Here is a 15897-nt window from a genome sequence, read left to right as displayed (position 1 = left end):
TATGCGCTCAAACACAGCTGAACCCGAGAACATGACGGAGAATGCAGGTGAAACAGAATAAGAGCTTATCTTGTTTGCACAGCAATGGATCTGCAAGAATTGGTTTTATGGAGTGTGGTTTCCATTCAAGACTCACACCATTGAATAACCTGACTCATCTCATCATCAGTCATCCTGTCCAGTTTCCATAGCCTCATTGGCTATTTGCACATTGTGAGTTATTCATACAAAATTCCCACAATGTGGTGCACTTGTGTCAGCAGCACCTTCAAAAAAAACACCTTCAAGTCATCTCATTCTTGTACAAATTAGTTAGCCCCAAGTCCCTGCAATACCATGTTTGTATATCCATGGCAATCTGGTTTAGATACTAACCTACAGTGGGGCAAAAAAGTATTTAGTCAGCCACCGATTGTGCAAGTTCCCCCACCTAAAATGATGACAGAGGTCAGTAATTTGCACCAGAGGTACACTTCAACTGTGAGAGACAGAATGTGAAAAAAAAATCCATGAATCCACATGGTAGGATTTGTAAAGAATTTATTCGTAAATCAGGGTGGAAAATAAGTATTTGGTCAATAACAAAAATACAACTCAATACTCTGTAACATAACCTTTGTTGGCAATAACAGAGGTCAAACGTTTACTATAGGTCTTTACCAGGTTTGCACACACAGTAGCTGGTATTTTGGCCCATTCCTCCATGCAGATCTTCTCGAGAGCAGTGATGTTTTGGGGCTGTCACCGAGCAACACGGACTTTCAACTCCCGCCACAGATTTTCTATGGGGTTGAGGTCTGGAGACTGGCTAGGCCACTCCAGGACTTTCAAATGCTTATTACGGAGCCACTCCTTTGTTGCCCGGGCGGTGTGTTTTGGATCATTGTCATGTTGGAAGACCCAGCCTTGTTTCATCTTCAAAGTTCTCACTGATGGAAGGAGGTTTTGGCTCAAAATCTCACGATACATGGCCCCATTCATTCTGTCCTTAACACGGATCAGTCGTCCTGTCCCCTTGGCAGAAAAACAGCCCCATAACATGATGTTTCCACCCCCATGCTTCACAGTAGGTATGGTGTTCTTGGGATGCAACTCAGTATTCTTCTTCCTCCAAACACAACGAGTTGAGTTTATACCAAAAAGTTCTACTTTGGTTTCATCTGACCACATGACATTCTCCCAATCCTCTGCTGTATCATCCATGTGCTCTCTGGCAAACTTCAGACGGGCCTGGACATGCACTGGCTTCATCAGCGGAACACGTCTGGCACTGCGGGATTTGATTCCCTGCCGTTGTAGTGTGTTACTGATGGTGACCTTTGTTACTTTGGTCCCAGCTCTCTGCAGGTCATTCACCAGGTCCCCCCGTGTGGTTCTGGGATCTTTGCTCACCGTTCTCATGATCATTTTGACCCCACGGGATGAGATCTTGCGTGGAGCCCCAGATCGAGGGAGATTATCAGTGGTCTTGTATGTCTTCCATTTTCTGATGATTGCTCCCACAGTTGATTTTTTCACACCAAGCTGCTTGCCTATTGTAGATTCACTCTTCCCAGTCTGGTGCAGGTCTACAATACTTTTCCTGGTGTCCTTCGAAAGCTCTTTGGTCTTGGCCATGGCGGAGTTTGGAGTCTGACTATTTGAGGCTGTGGACAGGTGTCTTTTATACAGATGATGAGTTCAAACAGGTGCCATTCATACAGGTAACGAGTGGGGGACAGAAAAGCTTCTTACAGAAGACGTTACAGGTCTGTGAGAGCCAGAGCTTTTCCTTGTTTGAGGTGACCAAATACTTATTTTCCACCCTAATTTACGAATAAATTCTTTACAAATCCTACCATGTGAATTCATGGATTTTTTTTTCACATTCTGTCTCTCACAGTTGAAGTGTACCTCTGGTGCAAATTACTGACCTCTGTCATCATTTTAAGTGGGGGAACTTGCACAATCGGTGGCTGACTAAATACTTTTTTGCCCCACTGTAAGTGATTCAGGCACTAACTGGGCAGATGTGTGGATGAAAACTTGTTTGGTTTACATACGGTGTTAAACTGTATTCTGTAACCTGTAAAATTAAGTGTTTTGTGCATGCCCAAATATTAGCCCTTTATGTAGGTGATGTTTGCTGAAAGATAAAGAAGAATAAATATTATTTCCACTGTGTTGTTTTGCTCCTGATGGATCGTTGCCCTACATTCTCTTAATTTTCTCTTAGAAGCATGTTTAACAAAATATTACCAACACTAAGGTTTTATAGGATAGTACACCTGATGTTGCTGGATTTCAACTCTTGGACAAAACATGTCATTTTACTGTGTCAACTTGGGTCTAGAAATTGTAATTGTAATTTTTTTAATCATTAGGGAACATGAACATGATGCTGCAATACAAAAAATGGACTGATAGGAGAGGCAGGCTAATTTTCTAATTTATAAACAAACATCAGTTAGTTGAGTAGTAATAACCAGACAACCGTGATAACAGGTCCCAGCAGACTCACTGAGAGAGCAAGCATCTAGTAACCAAAAGAATGCAGTGTAAGCACAGGTTTCATTCAATTCAAAAGTAGCATGGTAACTTGAATTAACAAGAGGCAGCTGCACATGAAACTGAGACACAAACGCACACAGCACCAGCTGTTGTAACCACTTCTGGACACCATGATTTGCAAAGGCAACAACCGTCTAATCCAGATGGGCTCTTGTACCAAACTTTGGCACCAGTCGATTTAGTGTGAATCTGTCCTCTGTACTAATTCAGTTAGTTCCCTAAAAAGTACTAGATTCTGTCCCAAGCCCTAGAAGTATGACCTGAAGTATGTACAGAAGCAGACAGAACAATATATATCCGCCTGCATGTTAATGACGTTAATGTTACTGTGCTTTGTTCATAAAACTTGCAGAACAACTTTTTCCCCTTTTACATGCCTTGCCATAGTATATGTATTGTATATGTATTACTGCTGAGAAAAGATATACAGCTGATCTTGCACTCACAGCTATGTTCACACAATCACTTACACACAATAATATATATTCACTCACATGCACCAAGCCAGAATGCAATCAACCAATTAGGAAATACTAACTATTAGGCACATCTCAGATGTGTACTATTGATCAGATAAGGACTCAGAAACAACATTAGTTTTGTAACTGAGCCTTTAAAAGCCAAAAGGAAAGAAAAGAAAATACCCACTTTTAACACTCCATTTATGAATAACATTCAGATCCACGATAGCACTAAAAATATCCATTAAACATTCTAAAAGCATAATTTAAAATGTAGTTTCTACCAATGCTAAATACTAAAAGTTTTAGCAGGTCCTAAAATAATTCTGTCTGCAAAATTTGGACAGATTGTTAGCAAATCTGACCCAACATGAATAACAGACTGAAAATAACTACCGTATGACTTGAACTTTATAACGTCACCTATTTTGTTCAGATTATGGCTTTTTAAGCAGCGACAACAAATGTTCATCACAATCTAAAGTTCCCACATTTATCCATGGCATTTGAAGGTTGGAAAAGCTCTAATCTCAGCGAGCATCACTGAAGCACAACCAGCTTTAATCTATTTAGAGTGTGACATTTTCACTCTCATTTGCTATTTACAAGTGAGAGCTGTTAGCATGTGCTGAGCTTATGGATTTCTAGATACACAAAGGACCCTGAGAGTCGGCATTTTTAGCATGGGAAGCAAGGCGCTGCAAATGCTCGGAACAGAGACGCAAATAGAGCGAGTGTTGCTGAGTAAATATGTGCTGCTGAGATTAGAACTGTTTATATTTACTCTGACTTTTTTTTGAAACTGTCATTAAGACACTAACATTTAAATACTTAATCTTTAACTCTGGTAATTTATTTATACACTGGATACATTCATTAGCAAATATCAGCCTGCAGAGTAATAATGAGTGCTGACAGGAACATCAGCTGTAGCTACCTCCTGTGGTGCATTGTTCAATGCCAGAGCTGAAACAGGTAGTCTTTTAAAACAGGAACTGTTTTACTATATGCTTGTGTTTCAGGTGGCAACAGATGTTCCAAAGACAATTTTGTAGCATTACCATTTAAATGGGCCATGCAACTATATTTAACAAAATCCTGCCAGAGAAGAATGAGCCCTGCATCTGTATTCCTTAAAAGATTAAAGTGCAAGACTCTTTGTACCATTGTCAAAATAATTGTCAGAACAATTATTGGCTAATTTCTTTCAATCTTTTAACTATTTTGCGTGAATTGTCTGTATTTAACACACTTTATATATTAAACTCATGAAATACATTACCGAATGCATATTTTGTATTACTACTGCGTATCTTCAACACACTATTTATAATTACTTTCCCCAGCAGCTGGAAACAATTTCCACTTTAATGACAGAAGTCAGATGCACTGAAAGGAAAAAGGACCAGTGGTCCAGTGAATGCACAAATCATAAAGCATTAACAATGTGCCAGAGATTGTGCTGATGAGCAGAATCTCCTTCATGGACTGTAAAGGGCATTGGGCAATGTGCTTATATCGACCTAGGATCCTGGGATTAAAAAGAAGATTGGCTTGAGGAAACTCCTACAGAGCACCACAATGAGATCTGCTGCAATGACATTTCTCCTAAAATCCTAATACAGAAGACAATAGAGACAGAGGCTGAAGGCTCTCTGATTGCTGGCTGTTACATCTAAATCTATTCTCATAAATGTATAAATCTGGGAGTTGCTAAACCTGATTTTTCTGGATTTTTTTCACTTCAGCACCACTCAAGACAGCTGGTGCATTTTTTAAAAAGAAATTCCAATTGTTGTCCATCACTGACAAACAACCGTGCTTCAGTTACATGACTTTATCCATTGCTAGACTGTATCAAAGACATATTATTGTGTAAAGACACAATAATATGTGTATTTTTTACAAATGGAGCTGCCTGCTTCAGCACATTTGTATTAACAGTGTGATCACAAGAATGTTTTGCAGTCAAAGATTATAAATGGTTAAACATATCTGCAAACATACCAGATTACATAAAAAGCTAAAAATATATTTATATAAATTCAAAAGAAAAGATGATTTACATGTATGAATACATGTACCCATACTTGCTTATCCTAATACAAGCAGCATGTTTAACAGCAGTCTGCCAAGTTGAAACAGGTGTATGACCTTCCCTGGAGAAACTCTGACTCAGGTAAGAGGAAAACACTGTGGTAATTAGGAACCAGGATACAGAATAGTAATAAGGCATTTCCCTTGCTGTAGGGCCCAACAGTCTAAATCCAATGAACATTGTTATTATTAACAAACTGTCCAATTTCAGTTTAGATCTCCTGTGGATGGGCCAACAGAGGGCGGATGTTTGGCCACGACTGATTTGCACTCTCCAATACACTGTTTTCAGAGATCAATGCAACATGCAGGTATTTGTGTAATCGTTAATACTGTTTGCCCAGCAGATCAATGGACGCTGAACGTCCAGCTTGTCTTAGCTGACAAACTGGCCTAGAGGAGCATTAGACTCCTAATGGTCAGTTACTTTAATCCTTTAAGTATTAAAAGAAAATTCCATTACAAAAGAATGTTACCAATTTAAAATGTGCCACAATGGACATGCAAAGAAGAGTAGAATAGTGAATAGTGTGGCTGTCTCATAAAATCTTTCCAACTGGTAAACGTCTGGACGGACAGACAACTCAAAATATTTGCAGTTTGTTAATCACACCCCAGCTAATTTTGGTGACAGTGGCAACAATAATGTAAGTCATATTGCTGATGCCAGGGAAGCTCGTTCTGGCCAGCACACTAGCTGAACTCGTGTTCAGCTAGTGTTACAGCTACACTAAGCACAGGAGGACCGACTCTGATCCACTGTAGTGAAAATATAGGCTAAAAAATATACACTTAAATCAGCTTCACACAAACTTGTGAAATGCAGACCAGTATCAAAGTATATTGTAAGGCAGACCTTACAATTATATATAGAGAGAAAAACCCAAAAATTATATGACCCTCTATGAGCAAGCACTTTGGTGACGGTGGGAAGGAAAAACTCCCTTTTAACAGGAAGAAACCTCCAGCAGAACCAGGCTCAGGGAAGGGCAGCCATCTGCCGCGACCGTTAGGGATGAGAGAAGGAAGACAGGACTTTTAACTATGAATCCTCTATATCCTCTGCAGGACACTGGCCCTCGAGGCCTGGAGTTCAACACCCCTGCTCTATGTAGTTCATGCTAGGTGTTCAATAACTCACATTTATTACACAAAAAGGGTGCAGAAATTCTCTGACACAAAAATAAAGTTCTCATGCAAGCAATCAAATAACTGAAATGGACTTTATGGTTTCAGAATGTAAAATATAATTATAAATATAATATAGAACAAAACCATTTAGATAAGCAAAGGGAAAATGTAGCATTACAGATGCAACATTTACAAAAAGCTCAGCAAGGCAAATATAACACAAAGCTAGATTTTATATTGAAAGCTGTTACAGGTTCAGGCTGTAGCACAACACTTTGCTTAAAAACATGGGCTGACATCTCCTCTCTGCCTATTCCCTCAAGAATTTTTCTCTATCTTTATCACTTTCTTTTAACCTCTGACCACAAACATCTATGTCTTTGTGACTGCTCCATAAGCTGCTTTTGACCTAATCTAAATCACCTTCTTTTGGTCTGGATTTTCTTATACATTACATACACAACCATACTCACACAAACAAACAAAAAAACGCTCAGTCTTTGAAGCATGCGTCATCCTGATTGAACCACAGCGCCGATTACACATCAAGCGTCAAAACAAATCCTCCTGACAGGATGTTGTTTCACTGTCCCTGAAAAAAATGTCATTTCAAAAGCAGAGATATAACACCATTTTGTAAAAGCTGCATTTATTTTAAAATAAAGCCCCCCCCCCCCATTATGAATTTGAATACATGGGAACAAATGACTGAAAAAACTGCAAAAGTACAATCAATTTGAGGATTTCAACTGAAGTTGAAAGCTTGTCACAGAAACGCAAGATCAACTTAAATGTGTAAACAAACTCGAGAAGTGCAGGCATGTTAATTGGAAACTGCCTCATTGAAGATGACCTGAGGCAAAGTTAAAAACTGCCCTATGGTCTCGCCAGTCCACATTTAAAAAGTATTTTTGAAACTTAAACATCTGCAAAGACTCCTTTGGATGTTAAAGTATGGTCCCATTCAAAGTATAATGTGATTGAAGACAGTCTTTTTAGCTTTTGTTTTTCCAGACAAAAGCCAAAAAGTGTTGTTTAATAAACAATAGATTTTGTCCATTTTGAATAGATTTTGTTGAAGCAAGTCAAAATAGTACTCTTGTATGGCCCCCACGTCCTTGCCTGACAACGTTAGGGCATGCTTCCAGTGAGACAATAGATTGTGTTCTGGGGGATCCAGATACGGACTAGGGCATTCCTGAGCCCCTGGACAATCTGAGGTGCAACCTGGCGGTGTTGGATGAACCCAAACATAATGCCCCAGAGGGGTTGTATTGGCATTAGGTCAGGTAAGTGTGGAGGCCAGTCAGTGGTATCAGTTCCTTCATCCTCCAAGAACTGCCTGCATACTCTCATCATATGAAGCCAGATATTCTTGTTCACCAGGAAGAACCCAGGACCAGCATAGGGTTTGACAATGGGTCCAAGGCCTTCATCCTGATACCTAATGGCAGTTTGGGTGCTGTTGCTGAACCTGTAGAGGTCTGTGTGTCTCTCCGTGTATATGCCTCCTTAAACCATCACTGACCCACCACCCAACCGGTCATGCTGAACAATGTTACAGGCCGTATATTCTCCACTGCTTCTCCAGATCCTTTCACATCTGTCACATGTGCTCATAGCAAACCTGCTCTCAACTGTGAAAATACAAGATGCCAGTTGTGAACTTGCCAATTGTTATATTCTGTGGCAAATGCCAGTCAGGGAGTGAGCACAGGATGCACTAGAGGATGTTGGGCCCTCAGGCCACCTTCGTGAACTCTGTTTCTGATTGTTTGGTCAGAGACATTCATGCTAGGGGCCTGCTGGAGGTCATTTTGTAGGGCTCTGGCAGTGCTCATTGTGTTCCGAAGCAGATACTGGCCCTACAGGTCGTTGGTCATTACATATTGATACAAGTATTATTACTTGATGTTGTAGCCAACTCCTAAAAGTCATAAGAAATGCTGTAAAATGATCCCTGAGCTCAAGACAAAAAAAATAAACAATTCCTAAAACACACATGGGGATCCTCCCTACAAAGTTCTTACAAAACTATTAATCCTTGTTTGAATCACAGTGCAATTTTACTGGTCCTTAAGTGTTACGCAAGGAGACTTAATCATCTGAATACATATGCCACGATTAGAGGACAGCACACGAACTCTCCCTGAACCAACACAGTTGATGTGAATCAAACAGTTGAACTTTCACTTTGGAGCTAACTTTGTATTTCATCAAAACTATCCCAGCTGTCAAGTCATGAATTAGCATATGCATGCTACATCATCTTAATCATAGATGAGTGATACAGATCCCATCAGTTACAGACAACTGCCACACCTATGGAGGCTTACACTGGAAAATGTAAAGTAGCAGAATGAAGAGTGACATATGTGTTCAGAGGAGAAACCAAGAGATGGCAAGAACAGAAAGAGAGAAACCGCACACTTGACTATCTTCACATTGGTCTTAAGGGAGCTGAGCTACATCCTTCCCGGAGTGTCCTATCCGGCGAAGGCTAATGAACACCTTTTCCCAGTCATTCAGTGCATGCATCATTTCAAAACTGGACATCATGGGAGACAAAACTTTAACAGTTGCTCTTTTCCCCCCTCAGGGTTCTAAATGGGTGCACTTAGTGATTTGCTGCTGCAAAATGCTCCAGCTAGAGCCGACTCAGAACTAAAAATTACACACTAAATGTACCTACACTGGCAGATGTTGTACAAGTAACCCTTCACGTATTTTTTCTTCATCTACAGGCTTTCCTTGCAGATACCAGCAATAAATCTATTCAAATTCAAACACTGTAACACTAGATTTAAAAACTGTATTTATTTTAAGCAATTTCTTTACATCGAAAGGTATAACAGGGATCACAACATAAAGTCAAAACATAAGCAGCTTTCCAGCCAGTGTGGATTTTAATGTCAGACTATTGCAGCAGCCTTATGTCAAGTTCTGCATGTGCCACCTGAACCTTGCAACACTCACCATCCTTGCGGTGGTAGGTGATCTCCACTTTGCGCTCCTCGGACCCCAGCAGTGCCTGGGCCACCTGGGCCACAGCGTGCCGACTGGTGAACTGGCCATGCAAGAAGTCACAAGTGCATGGCTTCTGCATTACATCTGGCCTGGAAAAGCCCGTCATCTCGCAGAAACCATCATTACAGTAGATAATAGCGCAGTTCTGCACCCGGGCATTGGCTATGATGAATTTCTTATCTGTGACGAGGCAGAGAAGAAATTGGGGGAGAAAGAGTGTTACCGTGTTTATAGATGTAATTTTAAACTATTTGCACATAAATAAGAATATGAAAAAGTATAACAAATGTTTTATTTAACTAATACAAGTGGGTGTATTGGTTTGCATGGGATTATCCAGAATTACAGTCCTGAATGCTACTCAGCTGACTGAATAAAATTATGAAACTTCACATGTAGGTGGGATTGCTCTAGACAATAAGCATGTTCAGTAAATCCTTAGTAGGCTTAAATACTCCACTTTCTATTAACGAGGTGGCGTTAAATTTGACATTTTTTTTAAAACAACAATGTGGAGAGACAACTGATGCACATTTTTGAGTTGTAAAAACCAGATTTGAGGCATAACTGAAACCCATTTTTAAAAGCGTAATTAGCTAAATTCATATATGGGGGATACAATCTGTAATTAATTACGTTAATCCTTTAATCCGTGTATATCACATGCAGCATTTTAAACTACATTTCCCACCGGAGCAGGAGAAAATGAGAAGCACACCAGAACTAAACAAACCTGGTGCGCGATAACACAGTATGGTAATTGACTCATAATGACTTTCATGGACTTCTGGCATTAACATCACAGGGTTAGCCATCCAAAGCCTTGCTGGTGTATAAAAGAAGGCCTATTCCTAACAATAACTGATCTCGAGGAGCAGCGGGACAGACACAAAAGACAAGCAGCACAGCACAGTGCACCCACACAGTACCTGACACCCAGGAAATCTACTTACTTTGTCCTTCGAATTTCCGAATAATTACTCCCAAAAATGTGTTTTGTGGCGCAACATGACCCCTCCGGACAGGCATGGTTCCCCTTCCAAAAATAATAATAATGATGGAAGAAAAAAAATCTTTGTCTGTCCAAGTAAGAGCACACCGGTCCCCACAAAAATGTCTTCCGTAAAGTTATATAGCGGGTGTCAACCGAAGCCAGAAGGGCTCCCCGTATTCTTTGTCACCAGTCAGTCATCCTCGTAAAAAAAAAAAAAAAAGCCCCAACCTTTCCGGTTTTCTTACCCAAGCCCCAATGTTTCCCTTATTTCAACTCCGACGTGTCCCCCGTTGAGCGCATCGCAGAGGCTTCCCTGCGCTCCTCGCCGACGTGAAGCTAGAAAGAAAGAAAGAATCGGCAAATCGCAGTTTAAACATTTCACCGTCGCTCCTCGAAAGCACTGCGCGCTTTTTGTGTCTGCGCGTGAGCAGAAGGCGCGCGTGCGTGCGTGCGAGCGAGCGAGCAGGGGTCTATTGTTGTGAAGGGAAGACGGATGGTCTCTGAGGCCAATGGCTGAGAGGCGTAGCACCGACACTGCGAAGGGAGAACCCACAAGGATGCGCAGACAAAGCAGCAAACGTAGAGATGTTAGAGGCGAGGCGGAGAAGTAACGGATTACTGTAACACCTTCCAGTGTGGTTAGACGCATCATTATGAGTAGGCTTTAGTTAAGTTAGCACAGAGTAAACACAGCTCGTACTTTTAGCTGATACACGCCTAAAGGCGAATTATTATCGACATTTTCAATATTCAGTTTTCCTTTTTATCTGTCTTATCACGGCTGCTACATTTATTGTAGACTTTATGAGCGCTAGCTAGCTTAACTTTGCCTGCTTGAATAAAAAAACAACAACGGATTTTTACTGAAATGACTTATCTTATTTTGGTTTGCAACATGACATCGAGTGAGGAAATACGTTTTGACATAGAATCATTTTTTTTCTTTGTTACTTTTTCTGAGTCGCAAGCCCGACAGCGGCAGTGGGAGGCTGAGATCAGGGCAGCCGACGCAGGTGTATTTTATTCAAAGAGAGCGCTTGGCCACCACATATCTCCCCTTTCCGCTTTTCCTGTAAAACACCGTTTGCATCCAAAATGGAGCAAGGATCCGCTGTCACTGCCTCGGCCAGGCGCTGGCCATGGTGCTGCTGTTGCGGCGTCTCACATTTCCGCCCGCTGCTGGTTTCAGTAACTTTTTTTGAATGAAAAGATTCAGCCTTTGTTGCTGCCTTGTAACAAACGTAATACACTGTGTAAAAAATAACAAAAAAAACAACAACAATAAAAAAGATAATATTTTCCATTCAAGCAGTCTACACTTAGTTGCTGTAAACTCTCCTTAGAATGCAACAGCTTACTTGAGGTCAAATAATTACTCTCTCTTCCAAAATTGTGCTTTCTGGCAGAGATTTAATAGTATATTCTGCACATTAGCAGTACTTTCATATGACTGAATGTTTTATTATTGAACTATTATTTGTTTACCATTAACAGCATTTTTCTAGCTTGTTGGGTGGTTTTTTTTCATTTATTTAAAAAAGCTACTTATCTTTTCAATGCCATTTTTACATTCAAATACACAAAGAAGATAACAAATAACAGTAGACTGAACAGTAACCAGCACACCGCAGACCACGGCCTCTCTGTGTGAGGATCTAAACATTCTACGCTAGATTCGACACAGCGAACACCATGAGACCGGACAGTGTGCGCACCGCGGATGACGTCAGTGCGCACACTGTGTCTGAGGAGGATGTGCGGAGGTGCTTCAGGAAGGTGAACGCACGCAAAGCTACTGGTCCGGACGGGATTCCCGGCCGCGTCCTCTAGTCATGCGCGGCTCAGCTGGCTGGAGTGTTCACGCACATCTTCAACCTTTCCCTCTCTCTGTCTGTAGTCCCAGCCTGCTTCAAAATGGCCACCATCGTCCCTGTACCCAAATCCTCCACCATCTCCTCATTGAACGACTGGCGACCTGTAGCCCTGACCCCCATCGTAAGCAAATGCTTCGAGAAGCTGGTCAGGGACTTCATCTGCTCTGCACTACCCGACTCACTGGACCCTCTACAGTTCGCATACCGCCACAACAGGTCCACTGATGATGCCATAGCCCTGACACTACTACATACTGTAAGTAAGTAAGTAAGTAAAATGTATTTATATAGCACTTTTTAAGACAAAAACGCTGTTACAAAGTGCTTCACATAAAAACATGTCAAACAAACAATATTAGAAGAAATATAATATATATACTGCCCTGTCACACCTGGAGAAGAGAGACACGTATGTGAGAATGCTGTTTGTAGATTACAGCTCAGCATTCAATACCATCGTTCCCTCGAAGCTGGACAGGAAACTGCAGGATCTAGGACTGAGCAGCTCCCTCTGCAGCTGGATCCTTAGCTTCCTGTCTGACAGACGCCAAGTGGTCAGACTGGGCAGCATCACCTCATCCCCCGTCACACTGAACACTGGTGCTCCACAGGGGTGTGTACTGAGCCCTCTCCTATACTCACTCTACACCTACGACTGCATGGCCACTAACAACTCCAACATCATTGTGAAGTTTGCGGACGACACTACAGTTGTGGGTCTTATCACCAATGGTGATGAGACAGCTTACAGGGAGGAGGTCAGCGCCCTGACCCACTGGTGTCAAGACAACCATCTCACCCTCAACGTCGCAAAGACAAAGGAGTTGATAGTGGACTTCCGGAGGTGCAGAGAAGTACACACCCCCATCACCATCAACGGCGCTGCTGTGGAGAGAGTGAGCAGCTTCCGGTTCCTTGGTGTACATCTGACTGAGGATCTTACATGGTCAGTACACACAAACAAAACAGTGAAGAAGGTGCAGCAGCGCCTCTTCTTTCTCAGGAGACTGAAAAGATTCGGCATGAGCCCCCGCATCCTCAGGACCTTCTATCACTGTGCCATTGAGAGCATCCTCACTGGATGCATCACCACCTGGTATGGCAACAGCACCGCCTACAACTGCAAAGCTCTCCAGCGAGTAGTGCGGTGATCTGAACGGATAATTGGAGGTGAGCTTCCCTCCCTCCAAGACATCTACAGGAAGCGGTGCCTGAGGAAAGCGGGGAGGATCATCAAGGACTCCAGTCACCCCAGCCATAAACTGTTCAGACTACTTCCATCAGGAAGGAGGTTCTGCAGCATCCGGTCCCGAACCAGCAGACTGAGAGACAGCTTCTTCCACCAGGCCATCAGACTGCTGAACACTTCATAGACACCTCAGCTTCACTACTGGAACTTTAACATTATGCACTCCATACTGTACAGTAACGCCACTGTTTTGCACATGTCTCACTCTGTATATTTTATTTTATATATTTTATTTATTGTTTACTCTATTTAATTTGGAAAATATGTGTACACACACACACACACACACACGTAGAAAAATATTTAGTATACACATCCAGAAATGCATATACTATTATATATTGTACATATATTTATTAGTTTCAGATGTAGCCATTCTTGTATTTTGTTTGTTTACATTATTGTATTTTGCACAACTCTGTTGCTTGTGAAGCTCGCACACAAGAATTTCACTCACATGTGCTGTACCAATGTACCTGCACATGTGATGTGACAATAAAAGTGATTTGATTTGATTTGATTTGATTTGAAAAAAAAAAAAACACATAAATTAGAGTGACTTTAGCTAGCATTTCATGTTATTTACATGCAAATTAGGGCTCAGGTGATAGAACGGGCCATTTAGTAATCTACTAATACCGCTAATGAAGGTCAGCAGTTTGATCCCTAGCTCTTCCAGTCTGCAGGCTTCCAGTGTTCCTAAATTGCACCCAGTGTATCCATTATAATCGTCTGGGCGTATAGTGAAAAAGCAATTAAAGGCATGGAATTAAAGTGCTGCATGAATTTGTGTGGTATGAGTGGATGAATGTGGCATGTAGTGTTTAAAGTGCTTTGTAGTGCTCAGTAAAAATAGTTAAGAGCCATTTAACTCATTCACTGCCAGCCATTTTCAAATCAGGTAACTCCCCACTGCCAGGGTTTTTGAGCATTTTTACTCATTTTTGAAGAGCCACAGAAAACTGTGTGTTATGATCATATAAACGCTGAACCTACCAAAATGAAGAACAGACTCTCTTCTTTCATCCAAAAAAAAAGCTTGTTTCTACCATTTTCCATTCTTTAGTAATCAGCTGTAGAAGAGAGGTGGGTTCCACCAAAAATGCCTGTTTTGACCAAAAAAAGGGAGAAAACGAGCTTTTTGTGAAAAATACATTTCAAGCAGAAAAGTGCCTTTGACACTAATATTTCTTGCTTTGTGACACCTCTAACATATAAAATAGTTTTTCACTTCTATAAAACAGAAATAACACTGAGAAAGGTTATGTTTTATCAAAACAATTTATTTACAAATATATGAAAAAATAAAATGTACATAGTGAAACATTTATTCACAATGAATAATTCACTTTTGTGTGGTAATCATTATAACACTTTCCGGGATGCAAGGGCACACAACAAGACTTGCACCACATTTTTGTCTCACTGCGCAATCCCTTACGTGCGCAAACCATGAATGCAAGTCTGATATTCACTGACAAGCTGCCCGAGGTTGTATTCTAGCCCCTCCCATTGAAAAACGTAATTGACGTCTATAGACGTCAATGGCAGTCAACGTAAGTTTTTCAATTGACGTCTATAGATGTCAATGGCAGTGAATGAGTTAAATAGTAATCTATCACATATGAACTGGTAACATGTTTATATCAGTTGTTCTATAAATGACATTTATTAGGTCATATATGTGCAATCTTAATCTACAAACCCATAGCTATAAAATTAAAGTAGCATTTATTGTATAAATGTGCTTTCAACCACAATTATCTATATTTCTTTTGGAGAATTTGCACTAGATCTCCTACTGATCATTTAATGAACTACACCAACATGAGCTAGCAGGTTATCTATACCGGGGGTCTTAAAATGCTCTTGTTTCCTTTTATTATCTTTTCCCCCTTGGTCCACTTTCCTTGCAGATTCAATTTATTCACTATGTCTCCTTCAGTGTTCCACTCAGACACGCACAGGCAAATAAGCACTCCCATACTCTAGTGGAACATCTGTCCTGCTCCATCTGCTCCATTGAGAAAATGATTCACAATTCAACAGACATGGTGGGGAGGGGAGTTGCAGAGACTGCAGACCATGTTGCTTTTGCAGTCTTTTATTTCTTTCTTATTCCGCTACTCCTCCCTCAGTCTGTGTCTGTTACAGAGCGAGTAAAACTCTCCCTTCACTGAAACAGTGAAGGTAAGGCCTACCCCTGCCATAGTCACAATCCCATCCATCCATTCGCTTCCGCTTATCCTTTTCAGGGTCGCGGGGTGCGCTGGAGCCTATCCCAGCTGTCATAGGGCAAAAGGCGGGGTACACCCTGGACAGGTCGCCAGTCTGTCACAGGGCCAACCAGAGGCGGAGCCAGACATTTGAAACACCCGGGGCTTAGCCCTAAAGGGTAGTATGCATGTGGGATTTTTTTTTTTTTGGGGGGGGGGGGGGTTAGAAATGACTGAAAGATTAATAGGCTCTGTTTTGAGTTTTGTTCAAAAAAGAATGACTTCATATAGGGAAAAA

At 41.2% G+C, this 15897-nt stretch overlaps 1 protein-coding gene across 3 annotated transcripts in view; it reads right to left on the bottom strand.

Annotated features, from left to right (window-relative positions):
- LOC120723457 (potassium voltage-gated channel subfamily H member 7-like) overlaps window positions 1-11177 on the bottom strand; it is a 73591-nt gene extending 62414 nt beyond the window's left edge. The window contains exons 1-2 of one of the 3 annotated variants that reach the window (XM_040014878.1): window positions 10220-11177; window positions 9216-9446 (exon numbers count right to left, since the gene is read on the bottom strand). In XM_040014878.1, the coding sequence (XP_039870812.1) occupies window positions 9216-9446; window positions 10220-10295 (307 nt within the window). In that variant the 5' untranslated portion in view covers window positions 10296-11177. The remainder of the gene's footprint in view (window positions 1-9215; window positions 9447-10219) is intronic. The other 2 variants (XM_040014881.1, XM_040014880.1) reach the window with 2 other exon arrangements.
- Window positions 11178-15897: the final 4720 nt, after the last annotated feature.

This window comes from Simochromis diagramma, unplaced genomic scaffold (assembly GCF_900408965.1).
Source record: "Simochromis diagramma unplaced genomic scaffold, fSimDia1.1 OVJJ01000680.1, whole genome shotgun sequence".
NCBI lineage: Eukaryota > Metazoa > Chordata > Actinopteri > Cichliformes > Cichlidae > Simochromis > Simochromis diagramma.
The sequence above is the reverse complement of the archived record's forward strand: the minus strand, read 5'-3'. Positions and strand labels throughout refer to the sequence as shown.